Genomic DNA, 21495 nt, shown 5'->3' with positions numbered 1-21495 from the left:
TTCTCAGCCTTCGTGTACAGGGAGTGCTCCCCATATAGCTGCGCACTAGATTTGACATGTCAGTGTATGCCAGGAGTCCTGGCATGCTGAAGTCAGTGAGCTCAGTGTCGTCTGCTTCAGAAATACCACACTTTCAGAAACATGATTAATCATAACCTTTTAGAAAAAAAGAAGTTTGTTATTTTGTTTTGTTTGGGTTTTTTGTCATACTTCTAAAGTAGAGCTGGGTCTGGTTGTCTGCCCCTAGCAGCTTTATATTTCAGTTTTGTGGGTAGGTTTTGAGGATTCCGAGTTTAATAATAGGTTTTGCTCTTGACTGATGTCCTGATTAAGGAAGTATGAAATTATCCTGATTTTCTTCCCAGAGCCTAAGATATGGCTCAGAGGGCAGGGCTATTTTTCCTCCTAAGAGGACTTGTATATGTAGTCCTAATTCATCCTTGCCCTGATCTCACTGAGCACAAGGCCAGCTGAGAAGCTAAGAGGAGATGAGAACCTCTGGAGTTTGTCCATGAGTCCACCATAAAGATTTATTTGGACCCATAACGGTAACAAAGCTCTTCTGTCAGTACACAAGTTGAAAGACCTTAGAGCCCTAAACTGGGAGATGGACCATTCACATCTGGATTTTTGGTAAGCAATTGACTGCTGTATTTCTGGAGATTGAAAGCTCATTTTTGTAGCACTGGATTAATTGCTGATGGACAGCAAAGAACTAACAAAACTGGAGCTGACTCTCCTTCTTCCAGCTTGCTCTGGCAAGGCCAATGCACTGCACAGAGTTCTGCTTTGAAGGTGTAAAAGTCATGAATGTGGTCTTCAGACTTGCTCCAGTCTCAGCCTCCTGGGAGGTACCACCAAATAAATTCCAGTTAGCTCTTATTAGGATGCAGGCACATACTTGCTCATTGGAAATACACTTGGGCCTTGCTAACTCATTCCTGACAGTGCACCAAGTGACTGTTGAGTTGTTGTGCATCTTGATCATTTCCCACGCTTGTGGTGCTGAAGCCAATGAAATGAAGATGAGGGCTTGGTAATGGAGTTTTCCCTCAAGTAGGGCTCAGAGAACAGCTACACTATAGTCTTGCTGTAACTGAATTGCAGTGTAATGATGCCCATTAATAGGTGTAATGATATTCCTGCCAGCTACTCACGGACAGTGGCATAAACTAACCAGCCCAGGGTTTACTTGGTACCTAATGTCTGTAGAAACAGCTACCCAGTACCTGAACTGGCAGCCTGCTGAAGGGAAACCAGCCTGAGCTTACCAGGCACTGTTGGTAGAAACAATATCAGCACAACCCATAATAACTGTGTTCTACGAGCGACTTTGCTCTTGGTTCTTCTTCAGAAATATCCATTATTAAAATTAAGAAAGAAAAATGTATCAGCATCATCAAATACAAGTAATTTGTAAGATTACTTGAAATACATCTTGACAGCAGCATTTTTTCTTTGAGTTAGAACAGGGTTTTTTTTTCCTTACTTTTTCCCTTTGTTGCTCAGAGGAGCACAGAAAAACTTGAATGTTTTGACATTTAAAACTAAAGAAGCTGTAATTTGGCAGCTGTATCTCAGTGAAAATATCTGATAACTATATATAAACACATATATTCAAAGAACAAGCCACACTTTGACAGAGTAGCACACTCTCAAATTTGTTTTATGAGTCCTTTGTGTTGGCAATGATAGATGTTCAGATCTGGAACACTTGTCATAGTTTCCAGAATTCCTCTGACCATTTATAATGTACATAAATAATTGAATTGAATAATAATCAGAGGGAAAGTTTAGAAACTGCAATTACTGAGGCTGAGGTGCTGGGAAAGAAGAACAAAGGAAATGTAAAAAGCTGCATTAGGGTTGCATTAGAGTTCTTGTCTAAAATTTAAAAGCAGTGACATTCAGATTTAATGCTGTTGGCTTTTTCTTAGCCTAGTTCAGTCAAACTCTGTTCAGCTTCACTCTGGGAAGCACTGATGTAAATGAGAATCAGGTTTGGGAAAAACACTTTCAAACCAGTGCAGGTAACTTGGGAGCCTAAGAACCAGCTTTCAGAGGTATTTCAGGTAAGCCAGCAGAGTGGTGATGGGATTCATGCTGAGAGGTCAGGCTGAGTTAATAATTTAGAGTAATATGTACAGGCTTTGTTTCAGTATTTGGGCAGAGTAAGCATTATTGACAACGGAGACAGAGAAGGAATGCTGCACAGCATGTAAAATGCTTAAATGGAGGATGTGAAATGAAATGGGTTTGATTTGTCATTCATCTTGTGTATTATGACAGAGTAACTTAGTACCAATGTTGATTTCTGTATTACATTACCATTAGATTGGATCTGGATAATAGTTAATATCCCAGGCTAATATCTGAGTTTTACGTCAGGGAGCAGCACAAGCAGGTTACTCTGTAAGAATAAGACAAGAGAAGACAAATGAGGAGCTGCAGGTGACAGCAAGGTAAGCAGGGGCAGAGACTTCACCAGTGAGGCATACAGTCCCCCAGTACCCAAACAAGAGCAGAGCAGGTCCATTGAGGGTAACCAGTTGGCAAGTCTGTAGGAAGGAGGTAGGTCCCAAGATCGATGCCAGAAAGTCCATCTGGGGCAGGACTGGTCCAGTGACAGTCCAGGGGCAGGGTGGGCCAGCACTTCACTGATCACCCAGGGAGTCTGTAGCGATAAAGCAGGTCTGAGATCAAGCCTCAGGGTCAGATCTGTTAGTTACGGGCAGGGTTCACCTGGGTGACATGAGGCCTGGAAAAGGTACTGGTGTGGTGTAGCTCAAGGTGACACCAAGGCTAAGTGTCTCAGCTTAAATGCAGCTCCCAAGTGAAGAGGAAGGGCCCAGCAGAGGCTTCACACCACTCCCCTGATCTTGTGTCAGAACTGGCCTTGAACACCAGCGTGGCCCTGATACTTCACATCCCACTATGGAATTAATGTACCAGACAGCAACTGGTGTTTAGGTTTTTCAAGGCTTTTTATTACTGGGACAAAATAGGTATTTTCAGCCAGGCTTCAGCTTGCTTCTCTCTTTACTGTTACTGCTCTATTGTGATATGGCAGAACAAGATAAGAAGTTTGGAGCCACCTTGCTATCAGTACATTATAAACAGTGTTTTATCTACCTTGTACAGCTAAACTGTTTGGAAGATGAATGTGTTGACTCGTACTGAAGCATCTAATTTTTCTTGGCTACACAATCACTTTGGCTTACCTCATATTAGTAATTGTATTACCATGATCATCATCTTAGTGCAGCTTAGCCTTACAGCTGGCTTACAAAACAAAAACATTCAGGCATGCAGCAGACTTATTCTAGCTTAACAAATCTGTTATGAGGATACTTTTCCTTCTCATAAACATAGACTCTATAACCTTTCCACCAAAATTGGTAGGGTTTTTAGATTAAGATACCATTGACTCAGCTCACTACTGTCAGGTAAAATTCTCAACTGAAAGTTTTTCTGCTTGCATTCCCACAACACTAACATTACAAGAGGCAATATAGGCCCACTGCTGAACGAAGTGGGTACCCTGGAGACAGAGGATATAAAGAAGGCAGAGGTGCTGAATGCCTTCTTTGCCTCTGTCTTTACGCCTGCAGACTCTCCCCGAGGGCCCCGGATTTCTATAGCCCCAGAAGGAGTCAGGACAAAGGAGGAGTTTGCTTTGGTAGATGAGGATAGATGAGGTAGATGGGTTAGGGATCAGCTATGCAATCTGGACATCTGTAAATCGATGGGTCCGGATGGAATGCACCCATGGGTGCTGAGGGAGCTGGCGGAGGTCATTGCTAGGCCACTTTCCATCATCTTTGGTAAGTCGTGGGAAACGGGCGAGGTGCCTGAGGATTGGCGGATGGCAAAGGTCACACCAATCTATAAGAAGGGCAAGAAGGAGGACCCGGGTAATTATAGACCGGTCAGCCTTACCTCCATCCCTGGAAAGGTGATGGAACAACTTATTCTTGACTCCATCACTAGGCATATCAAGGATGAGGGGGTCATTAAGAACAGCCAACACGGTTTTATGAGGGGGAAGTCATGTATGACCAACCTTATAGCCTTCTATGAGGAAGTGACTAGGTGGAGGGATGATGGTAGAGCAGTAGATGTAGTTTTTCTTGATTTCAGTAAGGCATTTGATACTGTCTCCCACAGCATCCTCATAGATAAGCTAAGGAAGTGTGGGCTTGACGATCAAGTAGTGAGGTGGATCGAGAACTGGTTGAAAGGAAGAAGGCAGAGAGTTGTGGTCAATGGCGCAGAATCTAGCTGGAGGTCTGTGACTAGTGGAGTCCCTCAGGGGTCGGTGCTGGGACCGGTGCTGTTTAATATTTTCATCAATGACCTGGATGAGGGAGCTGAGTGCACCCTCAGCAAGTTTGCTGATGACACAAAACTGGAAGGAGTGGCTGACACACCAGAGGACTGTGCTGCCATTCAGCGAGACCTGGACAGGCTGGAGAGTTGGGCGGGGAGAAACTTGATGAAATTTAACAAGGGCAAGTGTAGAGTCTTGCATCTGGGGAAGAACAACCCCATGTACCAGTACAGGTTGGGGGTTGACCTGCTGGAAAGTAGTGAAGGGGAAAGGGACCTGGGGGTCCTGGTGGATAGGAGGATGACCATGAGCCAGCAATGTGCTCTTGTGGCCAAGAAGGCAAATGGCATCTTAGGGTGCATTAGAAAGGGAGTGGTTAGTAGGTCAAGAGAGGTTCTCCTCCCCCTCTACTCAGCCTTGGTGAGGCCGCATCTGGAATATTGCGTCCAGTTCTGGGCCCCTCTGTTCAAGAAGGACAGGGAATTGCTTGAAGGAGTCCAGCGCAGAGCCACAAAGATGATTAAGGGAGTGGAACATCTCCCTTATGAGGAGAGGCTGAGGGAGCTGGGTCTCTTTAGCTTGGAGAAGAGGAGACTGAGGGGTGACCTCATCAATGTTTACAAATATGTAAAGGGTGGGTGTCAGGATGATGGAGCTAGGCTTTTTTCAGTGATATCCAGTGATAGGACAAGGGGCAATGGGTGTAAACTGGAACATAGGAAGTTCCACGTTAACATCAGGAAGAACTTCTTTACAGTAAGAGTGACAGAGCACTGGAACAGGTTGCCCAGGGGGGTTGTGGAGTCTCCTACACTGGAGATATTCAAGGCCCGCCTGGACAAGTTCCTGTGTGATGTACTGTAGGTTACCCTGCTCTTGCAGGGGGGTTGGACTAGATGATCTTTTTAGGTCCCTTCCAACCCTTGGGATTCTATGATTCTGTGATTACCAATACAGTATGTCAAAATCTTCCCTCCCCTATTAGGGCTTTATTCTCACTTAGATCTGATATTGCTCCTATAGGAAAATCCCTGACGAAATTCCTTGCCATCAAGAGTAGTGCCAAAGCATTTATGTTCAGTTACTGTGGCAATTACCCTGGATTAGCACAGTGTGACTGAAAGTAGAGGTAGATTTCCAAAGCTTGTAGAAGGATTTTAGTTCAGTTGCTGCTCCCATATGGGTGTGTTTTGTTCTTTTGGGTCTGGGTGTTTTTTTTTTTGTGTGTATATATAGTAGGTGCCTTGATCCACACTGTCATCAGTGAAAAGTTTTTGATTCGTTACCTGTCTTACTAAAATAGGTGTCCATGATTTCCGTTACTTCTGTGCAAGTGTCTTGATCTCTTTAAGGTAGCATGGGGAATTGCCTTTTTCTTGTGTCTTACCTGAGCACAAAGTGTTGCTCATGAGCACTGAGGGCTCCAGGACCCCAACCCAACAGTTTACCAGCTGGACTGCTTGACTTTGGTATTTCACAAACTCCATTGCAGAGCTTCTCACATGAATACGCTTGGGTGATGTCCTAAGCAATGTTTAAAAAGTCTCCATTTTTGGTGTTGTGTGGAGAATGCATAAAGGAAAAAATGGTAAAAAAGTGAAATTCATGTCTTGGTAGAGAGAATGTAGAAAGACCTGATCTACCAGTTATGAAATAGGGTTTGTGCTAGTTCTGTACAAAAATGCCAATTAATCTTCCACAAAGTGGTGATTGTACATCTTTATAGAAGTGGAGACAAACTGTACAATCTTATTTAGGTCATAATAATCTTGTGGCACAGTAACTGAGTTTTTCTATATCTGTATTACTCTAAAACTGGTCTTACGAGTATAAATCACCCTATGACCAAACATTTTCATATATACTGAACCAAAGCCACCACTATATTTGCACCTGTGTGGACGTAACTGAACCCAGCATTGAGCCCTTGCTATTATTTTACTATAGCTTAAAAAAAAGCACATTAACTATTAACATTACAAACTATTTCCTACACTAAATCTTTTTCTGGCATCAGAGCTGAATTTGGCTTGTGCTTCACTCCGGGACTGTCTGCAGGGTTGTGGCCGGCAGCAATGTGCCAACCAGCCTGCAGATGGCCCCTGAATCCCTCCCGTGGTTTTTACAGGGAGGGATTTAATGAATTCCTGAAACAAGATTCAAATCTGTTGTACTTAATGAACTTGCTGCCTCAATTCAAGAAAGGCATAAAAATAAACGAAGGCAATTAGAGATGTAGTTAAATTTAGCATGCATAATCAGAAGGCCAAGATTCCTGTTTGTACCACCAGGCCAGTACACAGGGTTCGGAATAGCATGGAAGTTCCCAAGAAAATGTTATTCTAGCACAGGCAACTGGTATCTGGCCAAGGGCCTGAGTTTCTGGCCTCCTCTTCAGCTTTCCACTTAGTGCCAGCAAAAGTAAATAGGGTATTTCCTGGTGCTGTACTTTGTGCTCAGGTTGAGTTTAGCTGCTTTGCAGTCTCCTTGGCTACAGTCAGTGAGCCAGAGGAGCTGCGGCTGCTGCCGCCTCTGCTGAGGCTCAGGAGGGCACAGGTCTATCCTAAGGATTTGCCTTAATAGGCAAAGGAGAGAATTTAGGCCTTAAATGTCTGTTGTAAACAACTTCCTTTAGACAGGCAGAGGCTGCTTGCTTGCTCTCCATGTTCTTTGAGCAAGGGATATTAGGGAAGAGGGTGTGCTTTGGCACTGCTAGGGCACAGATTAATCCGAGCCAGGAGCTTTACAGACCAATGGCTCTGCTCGCACAACCAGAACAGTTAAAACATGATATATGGTAACCCTGCTTTAATAACCTCTTATCTGCTTCAGTAGGTTTCTCAGCCAAATTGCTGCAGATGTGCTCAGAACCAGGAACACTAAAATGCCGTAGAGAAACTTCAATTTAAACTTCCACATAGAGATGCAGTCTGGTGGCTTCATCGGGGCTCCCACCTCTCTCTGTTGCACTTTCCAACTGCAGAATTAGTTGAGCAGTCAAGTCTTTACCAAGAAATTAGTGCTTTCAGTGCTGTTTCTCTGGTTGGAGTTTGAAATGGCCCCAGGAAATGTGAAATATTTAATCCTTTATATTCCTTGGCATATCTTGGAATTGATTAAAATGAGTTTAGGCTTATTCTTAAATATCCTTATGCATGATCTTGACAGATGGGAACATTTGTTGCTGTTGCTTAAGGGAAAGGTTAATATGTGTAAAAAGAATATAACTTCCAGCATTACATGCATGAACTTGCTGCCAGTAGAGGTCCTAAATACTCCTCCATTCACATAGCAGGGTGGTTCAGAGTAAACTTGAAAAGAAGACAATAATGTAAATGCTTACAGTCTAAATTCTATTTCTCTTTTAGAAGAGGTGGGCAGGAAGACAGAAAACCATTTCTGTACGTTTTGTCTCTTCAGGTCTTGCTCTTGCCAGGTGCAGCATTTGTTGGCAGAAGGAATAGCTACTTTAAGTTTGCAGTGTGTATGAACAAGTGCCAGTCACGTTTAATTATACAGAGAAATGCTTTCTGCTATGAATTTCTCTCTTGGACTCAGAATAGAATTCACAACTCCCGGCCTCACCTCAGGGCTGTGAACAGTGATGCTATTTGTAGATGAAAGGAGACTGGATCTGTCCCTTTTTTTTTTTGAGGGGATGTACATGCTTGTATGACACGGCCACGCTGCTGTTAAAGAAACTATATAATTTCAGATGCATTCTGAGCTTTCCTCATGCCTTCTTGGTTAGCATTGCTTTAGGTTGCACTGTAGTTCCAAATCTTAAAGCACAAGGGGATAAGCTTGGTCACAACTTGTAAACACATTATTACACAAATAATAATTAGGGAAGCATTATTCTTAGTGGCAGGGAATGGAATTCAAGGTTTTATCTGAGATTATGGAGTGCAGTTATTTGTATTTTAAAAGCACAGAGCTCTGTCCAGCTCTGTGGCAAACACCCAGAGCCCCTGCAAGCTTCAATGGATGTAGTAAGAACTTAGCAGCTCCCAGAATCACTAAACCCCATATTTACTGCCTTGGAGAGTTCACAGATCTGGAGGGTTATCCACTTAGTATTTTGCAGCTGGATGCAAGATCACAGAGCCTGTGTGGCAATCTGGATGCAATCCATTTCTAAACTGGAAGCCAGTAGTTTGAAAAACAAACTACTTGAGCTCTGGTAAAACTTCCTGGTGCAGCAGCTTAGTATAGTTTGCTCCTCCACAACCCCCATTTTATTCTCTTGAGGGATTTCTGTAGAATGTCAGGGGAAATACATGAAAAGACAAATAGATGAAAGGCTAGAAAAAAACAAGGCTTTACCCAAGTTGATAAGTACCTTGTGAATCTCCTGGAGTATCAAACTAGAGCCATTTCAATAGTATTTGAAGCCAGATAGAAGCATGTGCCAAACACCAGCGAGATTTCAGATGGCTGAGCACCAATTCCATGCTCTATTGCAGTATTTCAAAGTGACCATGTACTATTTCCTCCCCTGCTGTGGCTCTGGAAATGATGGCACGTTTTATTTGCGAGGCAGTTTGAAATTGTTTGAAGAACAATGCTATGGAAAATACTGGTGCTGTTGTTGGGGTTTAGAGATACTGATTCAGGAGGGTAAAGAAAGGGAACAGAGATGAATATTGAAAGTTCCTTGATAATCATACACTCTTTTCCAGAGTGTTTTACAGGCTTTTGATAATTATTCCAGCTAGACAGGGACAGGATAAAGAAATATTATCCTCACTTGAAAGTCTCACAGAGAAATACTCCATCCCAGAGCCAGGACTGAGGCACAAGTTCCTGACTCCCAGTCTTGTGCTAGCATGAAATGTGTAAGTAATTAAACTTCTTTTACTTATTTCAGCTGCTGCTTGTTAACCAGGAGTAGAAACTCATTAGAGGAAGAACTTTTTGTTACATGGGCTCAGCCCACCAGCACAATGAGGCTGGGAACCCTTCAGAGCCTCTCTGAGTGTTCCTATGTGTAAACACCAATCACGGAGAAGGCTCTTCTCATTTTTAATGATTATGTCTCAGAAAGCAAACAAAATCAAAGAGGATTTAGTGCTGCTTGGATTGAAATTCCAGTGCAGTTGTCAGAGCAGTTCTTCACCTTAGGACTTGAGCCTTTGGCAGGAAATTTTTCTACTTCTAAAAAAATAAACAAGAAACTGTATGTACCAGTTACTTGTGCCATTGGACATTTTTAGCTGCACTCAGATATATGGTGCTAAATGGCCTCAATTTACACTTATTTTCCTGAACACATTTAAGTTAAAATAACCATTTTCAAGCACTTTTGGTTATTAGCATGCTTCACAATTGCATGAATGTTGTGTTCTAATGAGCATTAGAATTATGTTGGTCCTTAGTCATCTGAAAGTTGGGCTGGTATTTGACGTATGCTCCTGTGTGGCTTTAAGTAGTAATTAGAACATTGTATGACCTAATGAAGTAAATCAAGAGCAGTTCTATTAAGGAAGTCATTGTTACTTTTAGCTGTGCTTGTCTGTCAGTGCTGGCTGTGACATATTTTCATGTTTCATTCATAGTTATGGTCCAGTGAATCCAGGCAGACTAGAAAGATGCTGTCCAAAAAAGAGCATAGCTCCTTGTGTGTAACTTTCTGATAGTAATAACATGACAGGACAGAGAAGGATGTCATGGTAAGGTAAATGAGCATGCGCAAGAGAGACAGTGTGGCAGGGACAGTGCTGTGTGCTCACAGCAGGAGTACTGGCAGGACAAGCGAAAGTGAGCAGGATAGGACAAGGAGCACACCCTAAGGGATGGGATTCTTCTGATTCATGAGGAAATATTTCACTATAGAATAAATGGATGTTGAATTTTTGGCCAAAACTACCTTTTTCCTGTGTGATCCTGAGTGATCCCACAGTGTCTCTCTGCTAACGTATCCTATGGGCCAGATGCTTGACTCTCATAGAATCATTAAATGGTTTGGGTTGGAAAGGACCTTAAGATTATGTAGTTCCAACCCCTCACCCTAGACGAAGGCTCTGTCCAACCTGGCCTTGAACACTGCCAGGGATGGAGCATTTACAGAACTTCCTTGGGCAGCCTGTTCCAGTGCCTCACCACCCTCACAGGAAAGAACTTCCTTATATCTAACCTGAACTTCCCCTGTTTTAGTTTGAACCCATGCCCCTTGTCCTATCACTACAGTCTGTGATGAAGAGTCCCTCTCCAGCATCCTTGTAGGCCCACTTTAGATACTGGAAGTCTGCTATAAGGTCTCCATGCAGCCTTCTCTTCTCCAGGCTGAACTATCCCAACTTTCCCTGTCTTCATATGGGAGGTGTGCCAGCCCCTGATCATCCTCATGGCCTCCTCTGGATTTGCTCCAACAGCTCCATGACCTTCCCGTCTTGAGGACACCAGAACTGCACATGGTGCTGCAAGTGGGGTCTCATGAGAGCAGAGTAGAGGGGCAGGATCACCTCCTTTGACCTGCTGGTCACACTCCTTTTGATGCAGCCCAGGACACAGTTGGTTTTTTGGTCTTGCGAGAGCACACTGAAGCTGGCTCATGTTTATTTTCCTATCCAATACCTCAAAGTCCTTCACAGGGCTGCTCTGAATCTCTTCTCTGCCCAACCTGTAGCTGTGCCTGGGATTGCCCTGACTCAGGTGTGGGACCTTGCACTTTGCTTGGTTGAACTTCATGAGGTTGGCATTGGCCACCTCTCAAGCATGTTCAGGTCCCTCTGAATCTCATCCTTTCCCACCAGTGTATCAACCGAACCACACAGCTTGGTGTCATCAGCAAACTTGCTGAGGGCGCGCTCAATCCCAGTGTCCGTGTGTCGTGGTTTAAACAGAGCCACACAGCTCGTTCACTCACTCCCCTCCCCTTTCTCCCTCTTGCTTTCCTCCCCCCGCCATGGAGGGATGGGGAGGAGAATCGAGAGAATGTAACTCCCACAGGCTGAGATAAGAACAGCCCAGTAACTAAGGTATAACACAAATCACTACTGCTACCACCAATGATAATAATGATAAGGGAAATAACAAGGGAAGAGAATACAATACCACTTGCTGAACGAGTTCGATCCCTCACCAAAGAGAGCCCATACGCTTCCGGGTAACTCCCAGTTACCTCCCTGGGCATGACGTGCTGTGGTATGGAATACCTCTTTGGCTAGCTTGGGTCAGGTGTCCTGTCTCTGCTTCCTTCTGGCCTCCCCTTGTCCCTAGCAGATCATGAGACTCACAAAGTCCTTAGCCAGAATAAACATTACTTAGTGACAACTAAAAACAATCGGTGTTGTCAGCTCTGTTCCCAGACTGGAAGTCAAAACACAGCGCTGCGCCAGCTACTGAGAAGGAGAAAAACTGACTGCTACTGCTAAACCCAGGACACCAGGTCACTGACAAAGGTGTTGAACAGAATCGGTCCCAACACCGATCCCTGAGGGACACCACTCGTTACTGGTCTCCAAGTGGGCATTGAGCCATTGACCACAACTCTTTGTGGGCAGCCACATCCAGCCAATTCCATACATCAAATTTATGTCCCTCCAGAGACACGGATGTCATGCGGGACAGTTCTGAATGCTTTGCGCAAGTCCAGGTAGATGATGTCAACTATTTTGCCCCTATCCACTCTCATGGAATGATGGATTATGCATCTCTCTGACAGCACAGATGAGTCATTAATTCTAGTGAAGTGATTCAAAATTCCTTTAATGCAGGCTGATGCAGAATTGGTATGGAACACTAATTCACATTACATCACATCTCTTGGTGGTCTTAATTTGTGTTGAGAGAGACTATGGATGGGATAAAGAGGGATTTCTGTAAGAATGCTGACATGTCCTGAGACAGAAATATAGCTGATCCTAGCTATTGCTAGCTCTGCCAGTCTTGTTGTGGTCATAAAGCTGCTTTAAAATGCACTTGGGGTTGCCCTGCTCAGCTGGCAGTGACCTGCAAAAGTATATGAAGTGTATTTTCTGCCCTTGGTTCCTGTGCAAAACAGAGCTCAGTTCTTTTCTGTGCCTCACGTCTGGACCACACTCCTATAGCCAGTAATTTCTGGTGACAAGCTGACATTTCTCTTTGACACTTGCCCTCTTTATACTCCAGCAGAGTCACTGTCTGGCTTTAGCACATTCATGCTGCCAGAGATAGAAAAGTGATTTCTTCTGGATCAGGAGAGGTTATAGTCTTCCTGCCCAAGACTAAGACTAACTGTCCAGAGTAAGAAGATAACTTCCAGCAAAGAAATCGTCTTTATTATTTTTATTTTTTTAACCTAAACTCCCATGATATATAATGTCCTAACTGAACTGGAGAACTACGGCCATCAGAGCCAATAATGCTCCCATTATGCAGCTCTTCACATTCTTGCAGTCTTACTTTGGCAGAGTTATCTGCTTTGGAGGCTCATAAGTCCAGAATTTTAGCAATCTGAAGCTCAGTTCAGAGCAGAACATTTCAGTAACGTCTTGCCACCCTCATAGTTTTCAGATCTATAACCTCAGGACGTTTGATACTCAGCCATTGGTACCACAGAGAGTGAATCTGGTACAAAAATGCATTAACAGAATGACCATTCAGACCATTAACATCAATCGTCTTCTCCTTTTTGTCATTAAATATTACCTTCCTAATTACATTCTGCAAGTTGCAGGAAGGAAATGCAGATACTTTCCTCATTCTTATCCATTGCTCCCACTTTGCAATGATAAAGCAGATCTTTGAATGGTCTCAGGGTTTATTCCACAATTTAATGTGGAATTTCAAATAATCTAACAGATGGCATTGTCATCATTTTTCCTTCCCCACAGAATGAAAATGAACAAACACTTGACATTTCCAATATGTCTTCATCTACTGCAAGAATTTTTAGAAGCCCTGAAAGAGTGTTATCTGCTTTGCCTTAGATGGACAGGATTGTTAGATGTGTCCTCGCTATCAGCTCTCCTACATTAGCAACACAACTGCGTGGAACAGAAATGTAAAACCACAGAAACAACGTGCTTGCATTTTGCACCATGAGCCGTGTCCAAAAGGAAGCACAAACATGCAATGCTACAGCTAGTTCTGCGGAAGAGTGGAGTGTTTTCATTAGAGAAATTAGCTGGAGCTGCTGAAGTGCTCAGAAATCAGATCACATTTACAAACCTACAGCAGATGCATCAGTTGGCAAAAGGTTCCCGCAGTCAGTAATTTGCCATTCATCAGGGATTGCCTCTTCAATCTGTGATCCAAGCCAGGGTGCAGATGACACACAAGGATAAATTTAGACATGGCTGAAAACAGTTATTTTGATTAAATCTTTAGCCAATGACAGTAAGATTCTGCCTGTTCCTCCCCTTCACCCTCACTCACCTCCTCCAGTAAAGGAGGTGGAGATTTTGCTAGTAGAACTTGTCTGCATTTTGCATGTAGTGGATGTTTTGATGTACTTATCACTGTTTTAGAGTCTGTTCAACACAGAATGGAATGGCTTTTGATTAAATATGATACCTTGCTTCAGTGTTAGCATCAGTTTAGTTAGTACTGGGAAAGGTGCTAGGAGGGAAACATCGATGTTTTAACCTGTGAAAGAAAGACTGTCTTAAAAATTGAGTAAAATTGTCTTCTCCCTGATCTCTCCTTCCACTGGGAGAAACCCTCAGGCTGGGTGAGCTGATTCTTGCTGGGACATACTTGCTGCTTTCTTGGGTCCATGTGATGAAATTAACTTTCTAAATGTGTGATGTAGTGTGGTACCCAAGCAGCAATAGATAACCACTGCTTTCACTTGTTATCGGACTTATTATGGACACCAGCAGCAAAGTTGCCACCTGGCCCCTGTGGCTCCTGAGCTGCTACTCAGTCATTCCAGCCTCTAACAGTCTTGACGTTTCCCAGCTGTAGGAACAGGAGCTGTTTGTCTGATCCGGTACACAGGTGTGGTAAAAGCAGTGCCAACTAGGCTCTTAAAAAACACCAACAAAAGCATCATTTAATCCACTTCAGCTATTTTATTGGAAACAGAGTGATGTTAATCCTGGCTGACAAGCTTGTATCTGCTGAACACCAGCTTTCTGTGATCATAAGCAGCTCTTGTTTTTCAAAAGAAATAATAATATGGAGGTGAAATGCCACTTTTTAAATGATTGTACAGATGCCTTAACTTTATAGGGGGGGGTCTTACAAACAGTAGCTTCCTTTGGGGCTGTGCCTCTGTGTGTGTAACTTAAACCCTGCTGTAGCTGAAGGCTAGAATTTCTGGGTATCCTTAAATTATCTTGCAATTCCTTTCCCCTCATTTCTTTTTTGGTGTGGATTTGGGCAGAGGTTATTCCTTGGCTCCTTACTGCAGTTACTGCTGCTTGCACTGGTGTTACGTTAGAGCAGAGAAAGACAGGCAGAACTGGGGGTGGAAAACAGAGCTGAAGGGCTGGAGTTGCAATCTGTAAAGTATAATTGCAAAATAAAACAGCAGTTTGGAAAGAGGAAATTTTCTCTTATTTACTCTGTGGTAATTGTTGGCACTTGATTACAATCAGCAACAAGCCTGTGTATGATTGATATCACACTAGCCAGAGCAACCCAAAATAGCCCAGCATTTGAGTAATTTTATTCTTTTCATAATCTAATGCTGTCACAAATAAAAGCCGGTGTAGCATGTAAGCAAATCGAACTCTCTTCATAGGTAGACTAGGGTAGATTGGGCAATGCTGTGGGAAGGCATACTCGGAAAGCACTGAAAGTGTCTTACCCAGAATTAGCTCCTTTCTTGACCATTAACCTTAATATTTCTGAAATTAGTTAAGTAGTTCTATGCCTAGATACTTGTTGGGGTAAGGAGGCTGACGGAGGAGAGGGAAGAACCAACATTAGTTAAAATCTCACTCGTTCTCAGAAAGAACCTTGATGATCAAAATTCTTAGCTGGGCTTGGTCAGAAGCCTGTTGAGCCCTTCCCTGCTGCTTGGCCAAGCAAACTTGAAATGAGTTGGAAATATCCTGCTGAAGCATCAGTAGATACTGGTTTAATCTTTAGCTCTTGAGTTCCCTCCTATCATTGATCCCCACAGCCTTGTTGAGAGAAGAAGAAAGAATCCTATCACCAGTACAGGCTACAAAGGAGGTAATCTTTTCCTGAAATTCTCCAAGTTTCTTTTAAGGCCTCTTCCTCAGGAAATTACACTGGTAGGCTCAAAGCCTTGATGAATTCAGTGAGCTCCTAGGACTACAGTAACATGAGTAATACACATTGCAGCAGCCAAGAATACGTGTAACTATTTTTCCTTTATCACTAATTGCAGTTTTATTTGGACCTTGCAGGCAGTGCTGTGCCTGTGGCAGGGGTTTCTGCACCAAAACACAGGATGACACCGTAGATCTGCTTTTGGCTTTTTAGGAGTATCTTTTGCAAACCATTTTAAGGAATGATCTGTTTAGAGGACAGGCAGAGAACTACAAGCTACATGAGCCTGTCAAGTGGATTAGTCATTAAACACCTTTGTGGATGTTTGAATTCAGAATTAAAGTGGCTTTAAGTGGATTTAGCTTCCAAAGTAAATTCAGGTAAATCAAATGAAGGTTAATTCAGTGTAAAGGTGTGGGCAGACATCCTCATTAAGGGCTATGTGGAACAACTGAGAACATAACTGCTTAGCTACTCTTCACCACGGTTCTGCTCCCTTCATGCTCCTTTAGTATTTTGCAGCTCGGCTCACAGAAAGGGGTGCTTGCCAGTCTTACACTATGGTAGGTTATTTTGGATGAATTCCACTCTGAATACTTTAATGAGCAGTTTAGTCTGGTTGATTGCATTGACATTTGCAGGAATTGCAGCTGTGTTGCACTTAGCTGACTGCAACGGAGAGCGTGGCCCTCAGCTGATGCTGTAACAAGTAACCCTGGAAAAACCAACCCTGTAAACAGCTGTTTGCAAAATAAGTGTGTGTCCATGCCTGTAGAATACATGTACTCAGGATGCCTGCGGGGGCTTGAGGGTCTTTATTGAAGGATCAACTTCAGAAGGATGTGGAGCTGTTAGAGTGACTCCAGCAGAGGCCATGGAGATGCTGCGAGGGCTGGAGCAGCTCTGCTCTGGAGCCAGGCTGAGAGAGCTGGGCTGGTTCAGCCTGGAGAAGAGAAGGCTCCTTAAGGGGAGACCTTAGAGCAGCACCCAGTACCTAAAGGGTCTACAAGAAAGCTGAAGAGTGGCTTTGGATGAGGGTTTGTAGGGACAGGCCAAGGAGGAATGGCTTTAACCTGACAGAGGGGAGATTGAGATGAGCTCTTAGGCAGAAGTTCTTTCCTGTGAGGGTGCTGAGGCACTGGCACAGGGTGCCCAGAGAAGCTGTGGCTGCCTCATCCCTGGCAGTGTTCAGGGCCAGGTTGGATGGAGCTTGGAACAACCTGGTCTAGTGGAAGGTATCCCTCCCCATGGCAGGTGGTTGGAACTGGATGAGCTTTAAGGTCCCCTCCCACCCAAACCAATCTGTGATTCTATGATATGGTTCTATGATCGTAGCTGTTGAGGAGCAATACACTTGTGCATACTGGAAAATGTGATTTTAAGGTCTAGGTTCTGAACAAAAGAACTGTCAGGGGCAGCACGTTGACTATAGATGGGAATAACAAGCCAATAATTACAGCTGCAGCTCCAGCATCACTGGGAGATCAAAAAATATCCCATAAACAATAACCCCATGGGTCAAGCTTGGGGTTGTTTCTTAAAGAATAGGACTCTAAAAGGAGGGAGAATTTGCATCCTAAATAACTACGTATCAATACTAAGGAAAGGAGAAGAGTCTGCTTAAATGTACAATTGTCTATGAAACGAGTTATGTTAAATGAAGCAGAAAACAATGGAAGTTTTGACACAGTAAGCTTATTTTGAAGGCTTTTCACCGATCTTAGTAAAAAAAAGAAGAAAGAAACAACCATGAATCCTAAAGAATACAGATCAAACCTGATCAGGCTATTTCCAGCTGTGACCATGCATTGTTCCATTCACCAAGCAGTGTTTGACTAAATGAAGCCCTAGGTGACAGCTCTTCAAGAAGAACTGAGGTGCTCAGAAAGGTGTCACTGATATAATGACCTAGCTTTTATGGCTTGTGCTTCCTCTTTGATAAATGCTTGCTAGGTATTAATTGCCCCTCCTCTGTTGGCAATGAATGTAATTCATTCATGATGATGAATATAGTTCTAGTTATCCAAATTACTTCCATTTTCATACTATTTTTTGACAGGAAGCCTCTTACTTGCCAGCTATTGACACGTTGCCTAGACCACACAGTATGAAAAATGAGGTGCTACTTCTGACCTTTCAGTTGTCAAGTTGTGGCCAAGTAGCTACAGACCAGCAAAGGGAGCAGGGGCCTGCCGTGGTGCTGAGAGCAGCCAATATCTACCAGGCCCTTGTGACATGGCTGCTCTCTCTGGTGAGTACATGTGGTGAAAGTGTACAAAAGATTCTGAATGATTAAGGCTGTGTTTTGCACATATATATTCTGATGAATATATAATAATTCTTGAAATCTCCTTCTTCCAACAGCTGCCAAACAGTGGCTGAACAAAGGGGAAATTATGTTCTAACTCATCTTAAATTCAGTAAATGAGTCTTGCTGAAGTCAGGGGGGCTGGATTGTGCCTGTAGTTCACAAAGAACAGGGCACAAAAAGTAAAACATTGCTGGGCCAGACTCACAGTGGTCAGAAGGGACTACTGAAGTAGAGGGCTGTGGAAGTGCTATACTTTGTCCTTGGAACAAGAAGCAGATGCACACAAGTGCCTATTTCTTACCACTTGTTCTGATTATGAATAGGTCCTTTGTGACAGTCAAGAGGTCTGTAAAACAGTGGTGGTCTGTTTCATCTTAGTTGTCCTTTGGATCACATGTTTTTCTCCTCTAAAGGAGAAAAACTCCTCTAAAGGAACCACCTATTCCTCACTCTTCCCATCCACCCCATATTAGCCTTTTCCCCTAGGAAGAGCAGGGTATGTGTATTTCTCCTCCTGCATGTTGGCCTCATTCTTTTTCCCTGGTTAAAGACCTTGGAATACCAATCCCAACCCATGCACTCCAGGTAGGTTTCACCCTGAGCAGACAAGGCTTTTAAATCACTTAAACTCCACCTAAACAGTATTAATTGTTAAGGATGCTCTCACTTCCATCGAAACATTGCTAATATTCTTTGATGTTAGTTCAGTGCTAATGAGAATCATCACTTCAGCAGCACCAGAGTCTGTATCTTCCATTCAGAAACTAGTCAGCTCACGACCAGCTGCAGCGTGAGTTTTCTTCCCTGGTATTATTCCCATTTAAACCTGAGCTCTGACTTGTAGCAGCTTTTTCCAAGGGCATCTCATCTTCCAGGGCTTAGTGTCACTCTACTAAGACTGCAGGGTCGAATGTTGTAATGGACATTGTGCCCAGGAGAAACCAGGCTAAACTCCACTGATTTATTTCAGAGAGGTTCTCAAACAGCTGTTGGGTAGCAATGAAAAAGTCTTTAATTGAAAGAAGTGGAAAGGTTGAGGCATATTTATCCCAAATTCTCATCTGGTCACAATGCATGCCCCTCCACTGATTCACTGGCCTCCAGGCTTGTGTAAATCAGCATACCTATTGATTTCATTGGAGATGTGCTGATATCTACCAGTTGAGAGCGTGACTCTCCCGATGGGACCATTCCCCAGTGGTGGAACTGCTGTGGGATTTCCTGTGTGAAATAAGTGTTCAAAGTAGTCAAGGACTTGGTAGTGCTATTTTGAGTCGTACAGCTGACATATGCAGCAGTTTGAGTATCCAGTCGGGCCCTATGGGGAGAACATATTTCTGAAGGCATTTATCTTGCTGTAAATAGTTTTGGTTTATATATACAGTAAATAGCAGAGCTGTTAATCCATCATGACCATGGTATAGACCATGAGAACAGGACATAGTGGTTTCTGTATTTACCAGAACCCAAGGAAGGAATTGCATTCCTGTAATTCAAACATGCCATCTGCCTCACATGGTGGCTGCTACTCCTTTCTCATGGCTTTGCCAGTTGCCTTAGTCTGACATTCCCATAGCCTTCTGCTCTCTTTCACCTGCTCCCCAGGTTTCAGGATGCTTTGCAGTACCACAGTGCCCTCCCAGACTGTTTCAAGTATCATTTCTGCCTCTCTTCTACCCAGTAATAAATTTTCTCATGTATTCTCTATGGTAAAGCTCATTATGTTTCAGCCTTATGAACCAAACAGTGGTCTGTCCTGCTCAAACCCTATCTCTGGAACAAAAGTGATATTCGTGAGAAAAGATGTCCTGTGATCATTTTGGGGTTGGCAGAAGTTGCTTTTTACCATTATTGTTTTGGGTTTATATTGGAAAATAGAATGTTTGCCTCCCACACACACCTCAGTCTAAGAGGTGTATTTGCTGGAGTGGGATAGATGGGGTTTTGGCTATTAGTGATCACTAAAAGGGAAGACCAAGGCTTATTCAGGAAGCCTGTACCAGCACCCCAGAATAGCATAACCACTTAGCATTGATTTTTGAACTGAGATTGGCTCAATCTCATTACCATTAATAAAGGCAGCACATGGTGCCACTGTGACAAGAACATGAAGTGCAGCTTTGACAGGGACTGTTCCCATTTCTTGCTGGAATAGAGAACTAGTGCAAATTCTGACTTTCACATAGCGAAACTGGTGGAAGTCAGAGTTCGCAAGTCCACATTGACAAAATAAATCCTATGACTTATCAAACACTACATGTTATTCCTATTTAATTTGGACTTAATTGATTTTCTTACTGGCTAAATCACAGTTAATCCACGAATTGAACATGAGTGTTCCTTGAATTATTGTACATTATGGGGGTCTACTCAAAAGCAACAGAGCAAGATAAAGGGTTATTTTGAGTTTCTAAATCCAGCCATCTAAAAATTAAATTCTGTTCAAATGGATTTACAGGTGCCTTCTGTGGAAATGGAAGATGGACCCAAAGCTCTCTTTGAGGTGGTAGGGCTGCAGCAGGCCTGGGGAGAGGGTGGCTTGGCCCTACATGCTTGTCTAACAGCAGCAGATGAGTCTTCAGCCCAGAACAGCACTGAGATCCAGAAGATAAAAGTGAGTAGCAGTGTTTACACTTGCTAGTCATGCAGAGCAGCCACAGGCAGTGACCGCTGGTTTTCACTGAGGCCCAGGCTTGGCTATTGGCTTGGCCAATTCAAGCTCCGATTTCAGTGAGCCCGTACAGAGCATGAGTGCTGTTCTAAATTAGACTGAGGGAAGAGCTCAGTACTGTGGGAGCTGAATGATTGCTTCCAGCTGATTGCCAGCTCAAGCTGTCCTCAGTTATGCTGAATTTAGATTTAGTGCAGATGAGAAACCAGCTCTCTGTGGGGCGGGTTTTTTGTCTCTACTGCTCATTAGTGGGTAAGACACTTTTGGAGGCTATAACCCCACAGTGCAGAAATTTAACTGGATTCAGAGGAGGTATATCTTTGGCGTGTGTTATAGGTTTTCTTTTTTCCTCTTCTCTTTTAACTATGTGAAGTTCCAGAGGGAATATTGTCTTGCTGTTTGGCTCCCAGGAGTCATTGCCCAGGCAGGACCTTAGACTCTGTTCCCTCAGCTCTGGTAGACTGCAGAGTCTGTGCTGTGTAATAGAATGCCAGTCTGAGAGGTGTAGCACACAACTGATAATCCAGCACATACAGGTGTAATGAAGGGGATGATATGAACTCATATCCTGAAAACAGCAGAGCTGTGAAATAGCAGCTCTGGGCTCTAGTTTATTGGTTCTGTTGTTTCACAGAGAAAATGTCTTTTTTTTTGAGACAGTTTTTTAGGTATTATTGCTGCTGCTTCCTGGTATAAATGCCTATCCTACCTATGCAAAATAGCTGACTTGCTGGAAAATGTATGCAGCTACATTTGGGGAGCAGCAATCCTTGTGTACCCCAGATCCCCAGATCTCCTGTGCATCATTTGCTCAAATAACTATACTGTGACTGAATAACCTCTGAGCTGCTGGCCCTTCACTCTGTTGAGGCTGATGAGTTTCTCTCAGGTGGCTCAAAATAACACTTGTGCCTTTAGTAAGCTGGTAGTAGATTTTTCTACCCTAGTTTTGCTTTCTTCACCCCTGCTAATGTTAGCAGGAGTGTGGCAATGGATGTGCTCATTCTCCACGCT

The 21495-nt window shown here is 43.4% G+C and overlaps 1 protein-coding gene across 1 annotated transcript in view; it reads left to right on the top strand.

Annotated features, from left to right (window-relative positions):
* DNAAF8 (dynein axonemal assembly factor 8) overlaps nt 1-21495 on the top strand; it is a 101406-nt gene that overhangs the window by 17602 nt on the left and 62309 nt on the right. Inside the window, exons 11-12 of the mRNA XM_065683754.1 lie at nt 17559-17750; nt 20269-20424. Of these exons, the coding sequence (XP_065539826.1) occupies nt 17559-17750; nt 20269-20424 (348 nt within the window). The remainder of the gene's footprint in view (nt 1-17558; nt 17751-20268; nt 20425-21495) is intronic.

This window comes from Lathamus discolor, chromosome 6 (assembly GCF_037157495.1).
Source record: "Lathamus discolor isolate bLatDis1 chromosome 6, bLatDis1.hap1, whole genome shotgun sequence".
Classification (NCBI taxonomy): domain Eukaryota; kingdom Metazoa; phylum Chordata; class Aves; order Psittaciformes; family Psittacidae; genus Lathamus; species Lathamus discolor.
The sequence above is the reverse complement of the archived record's forward strand: the minus strand, read 5'-3'. Positions and strand labels throughout refer to the sequence as shown.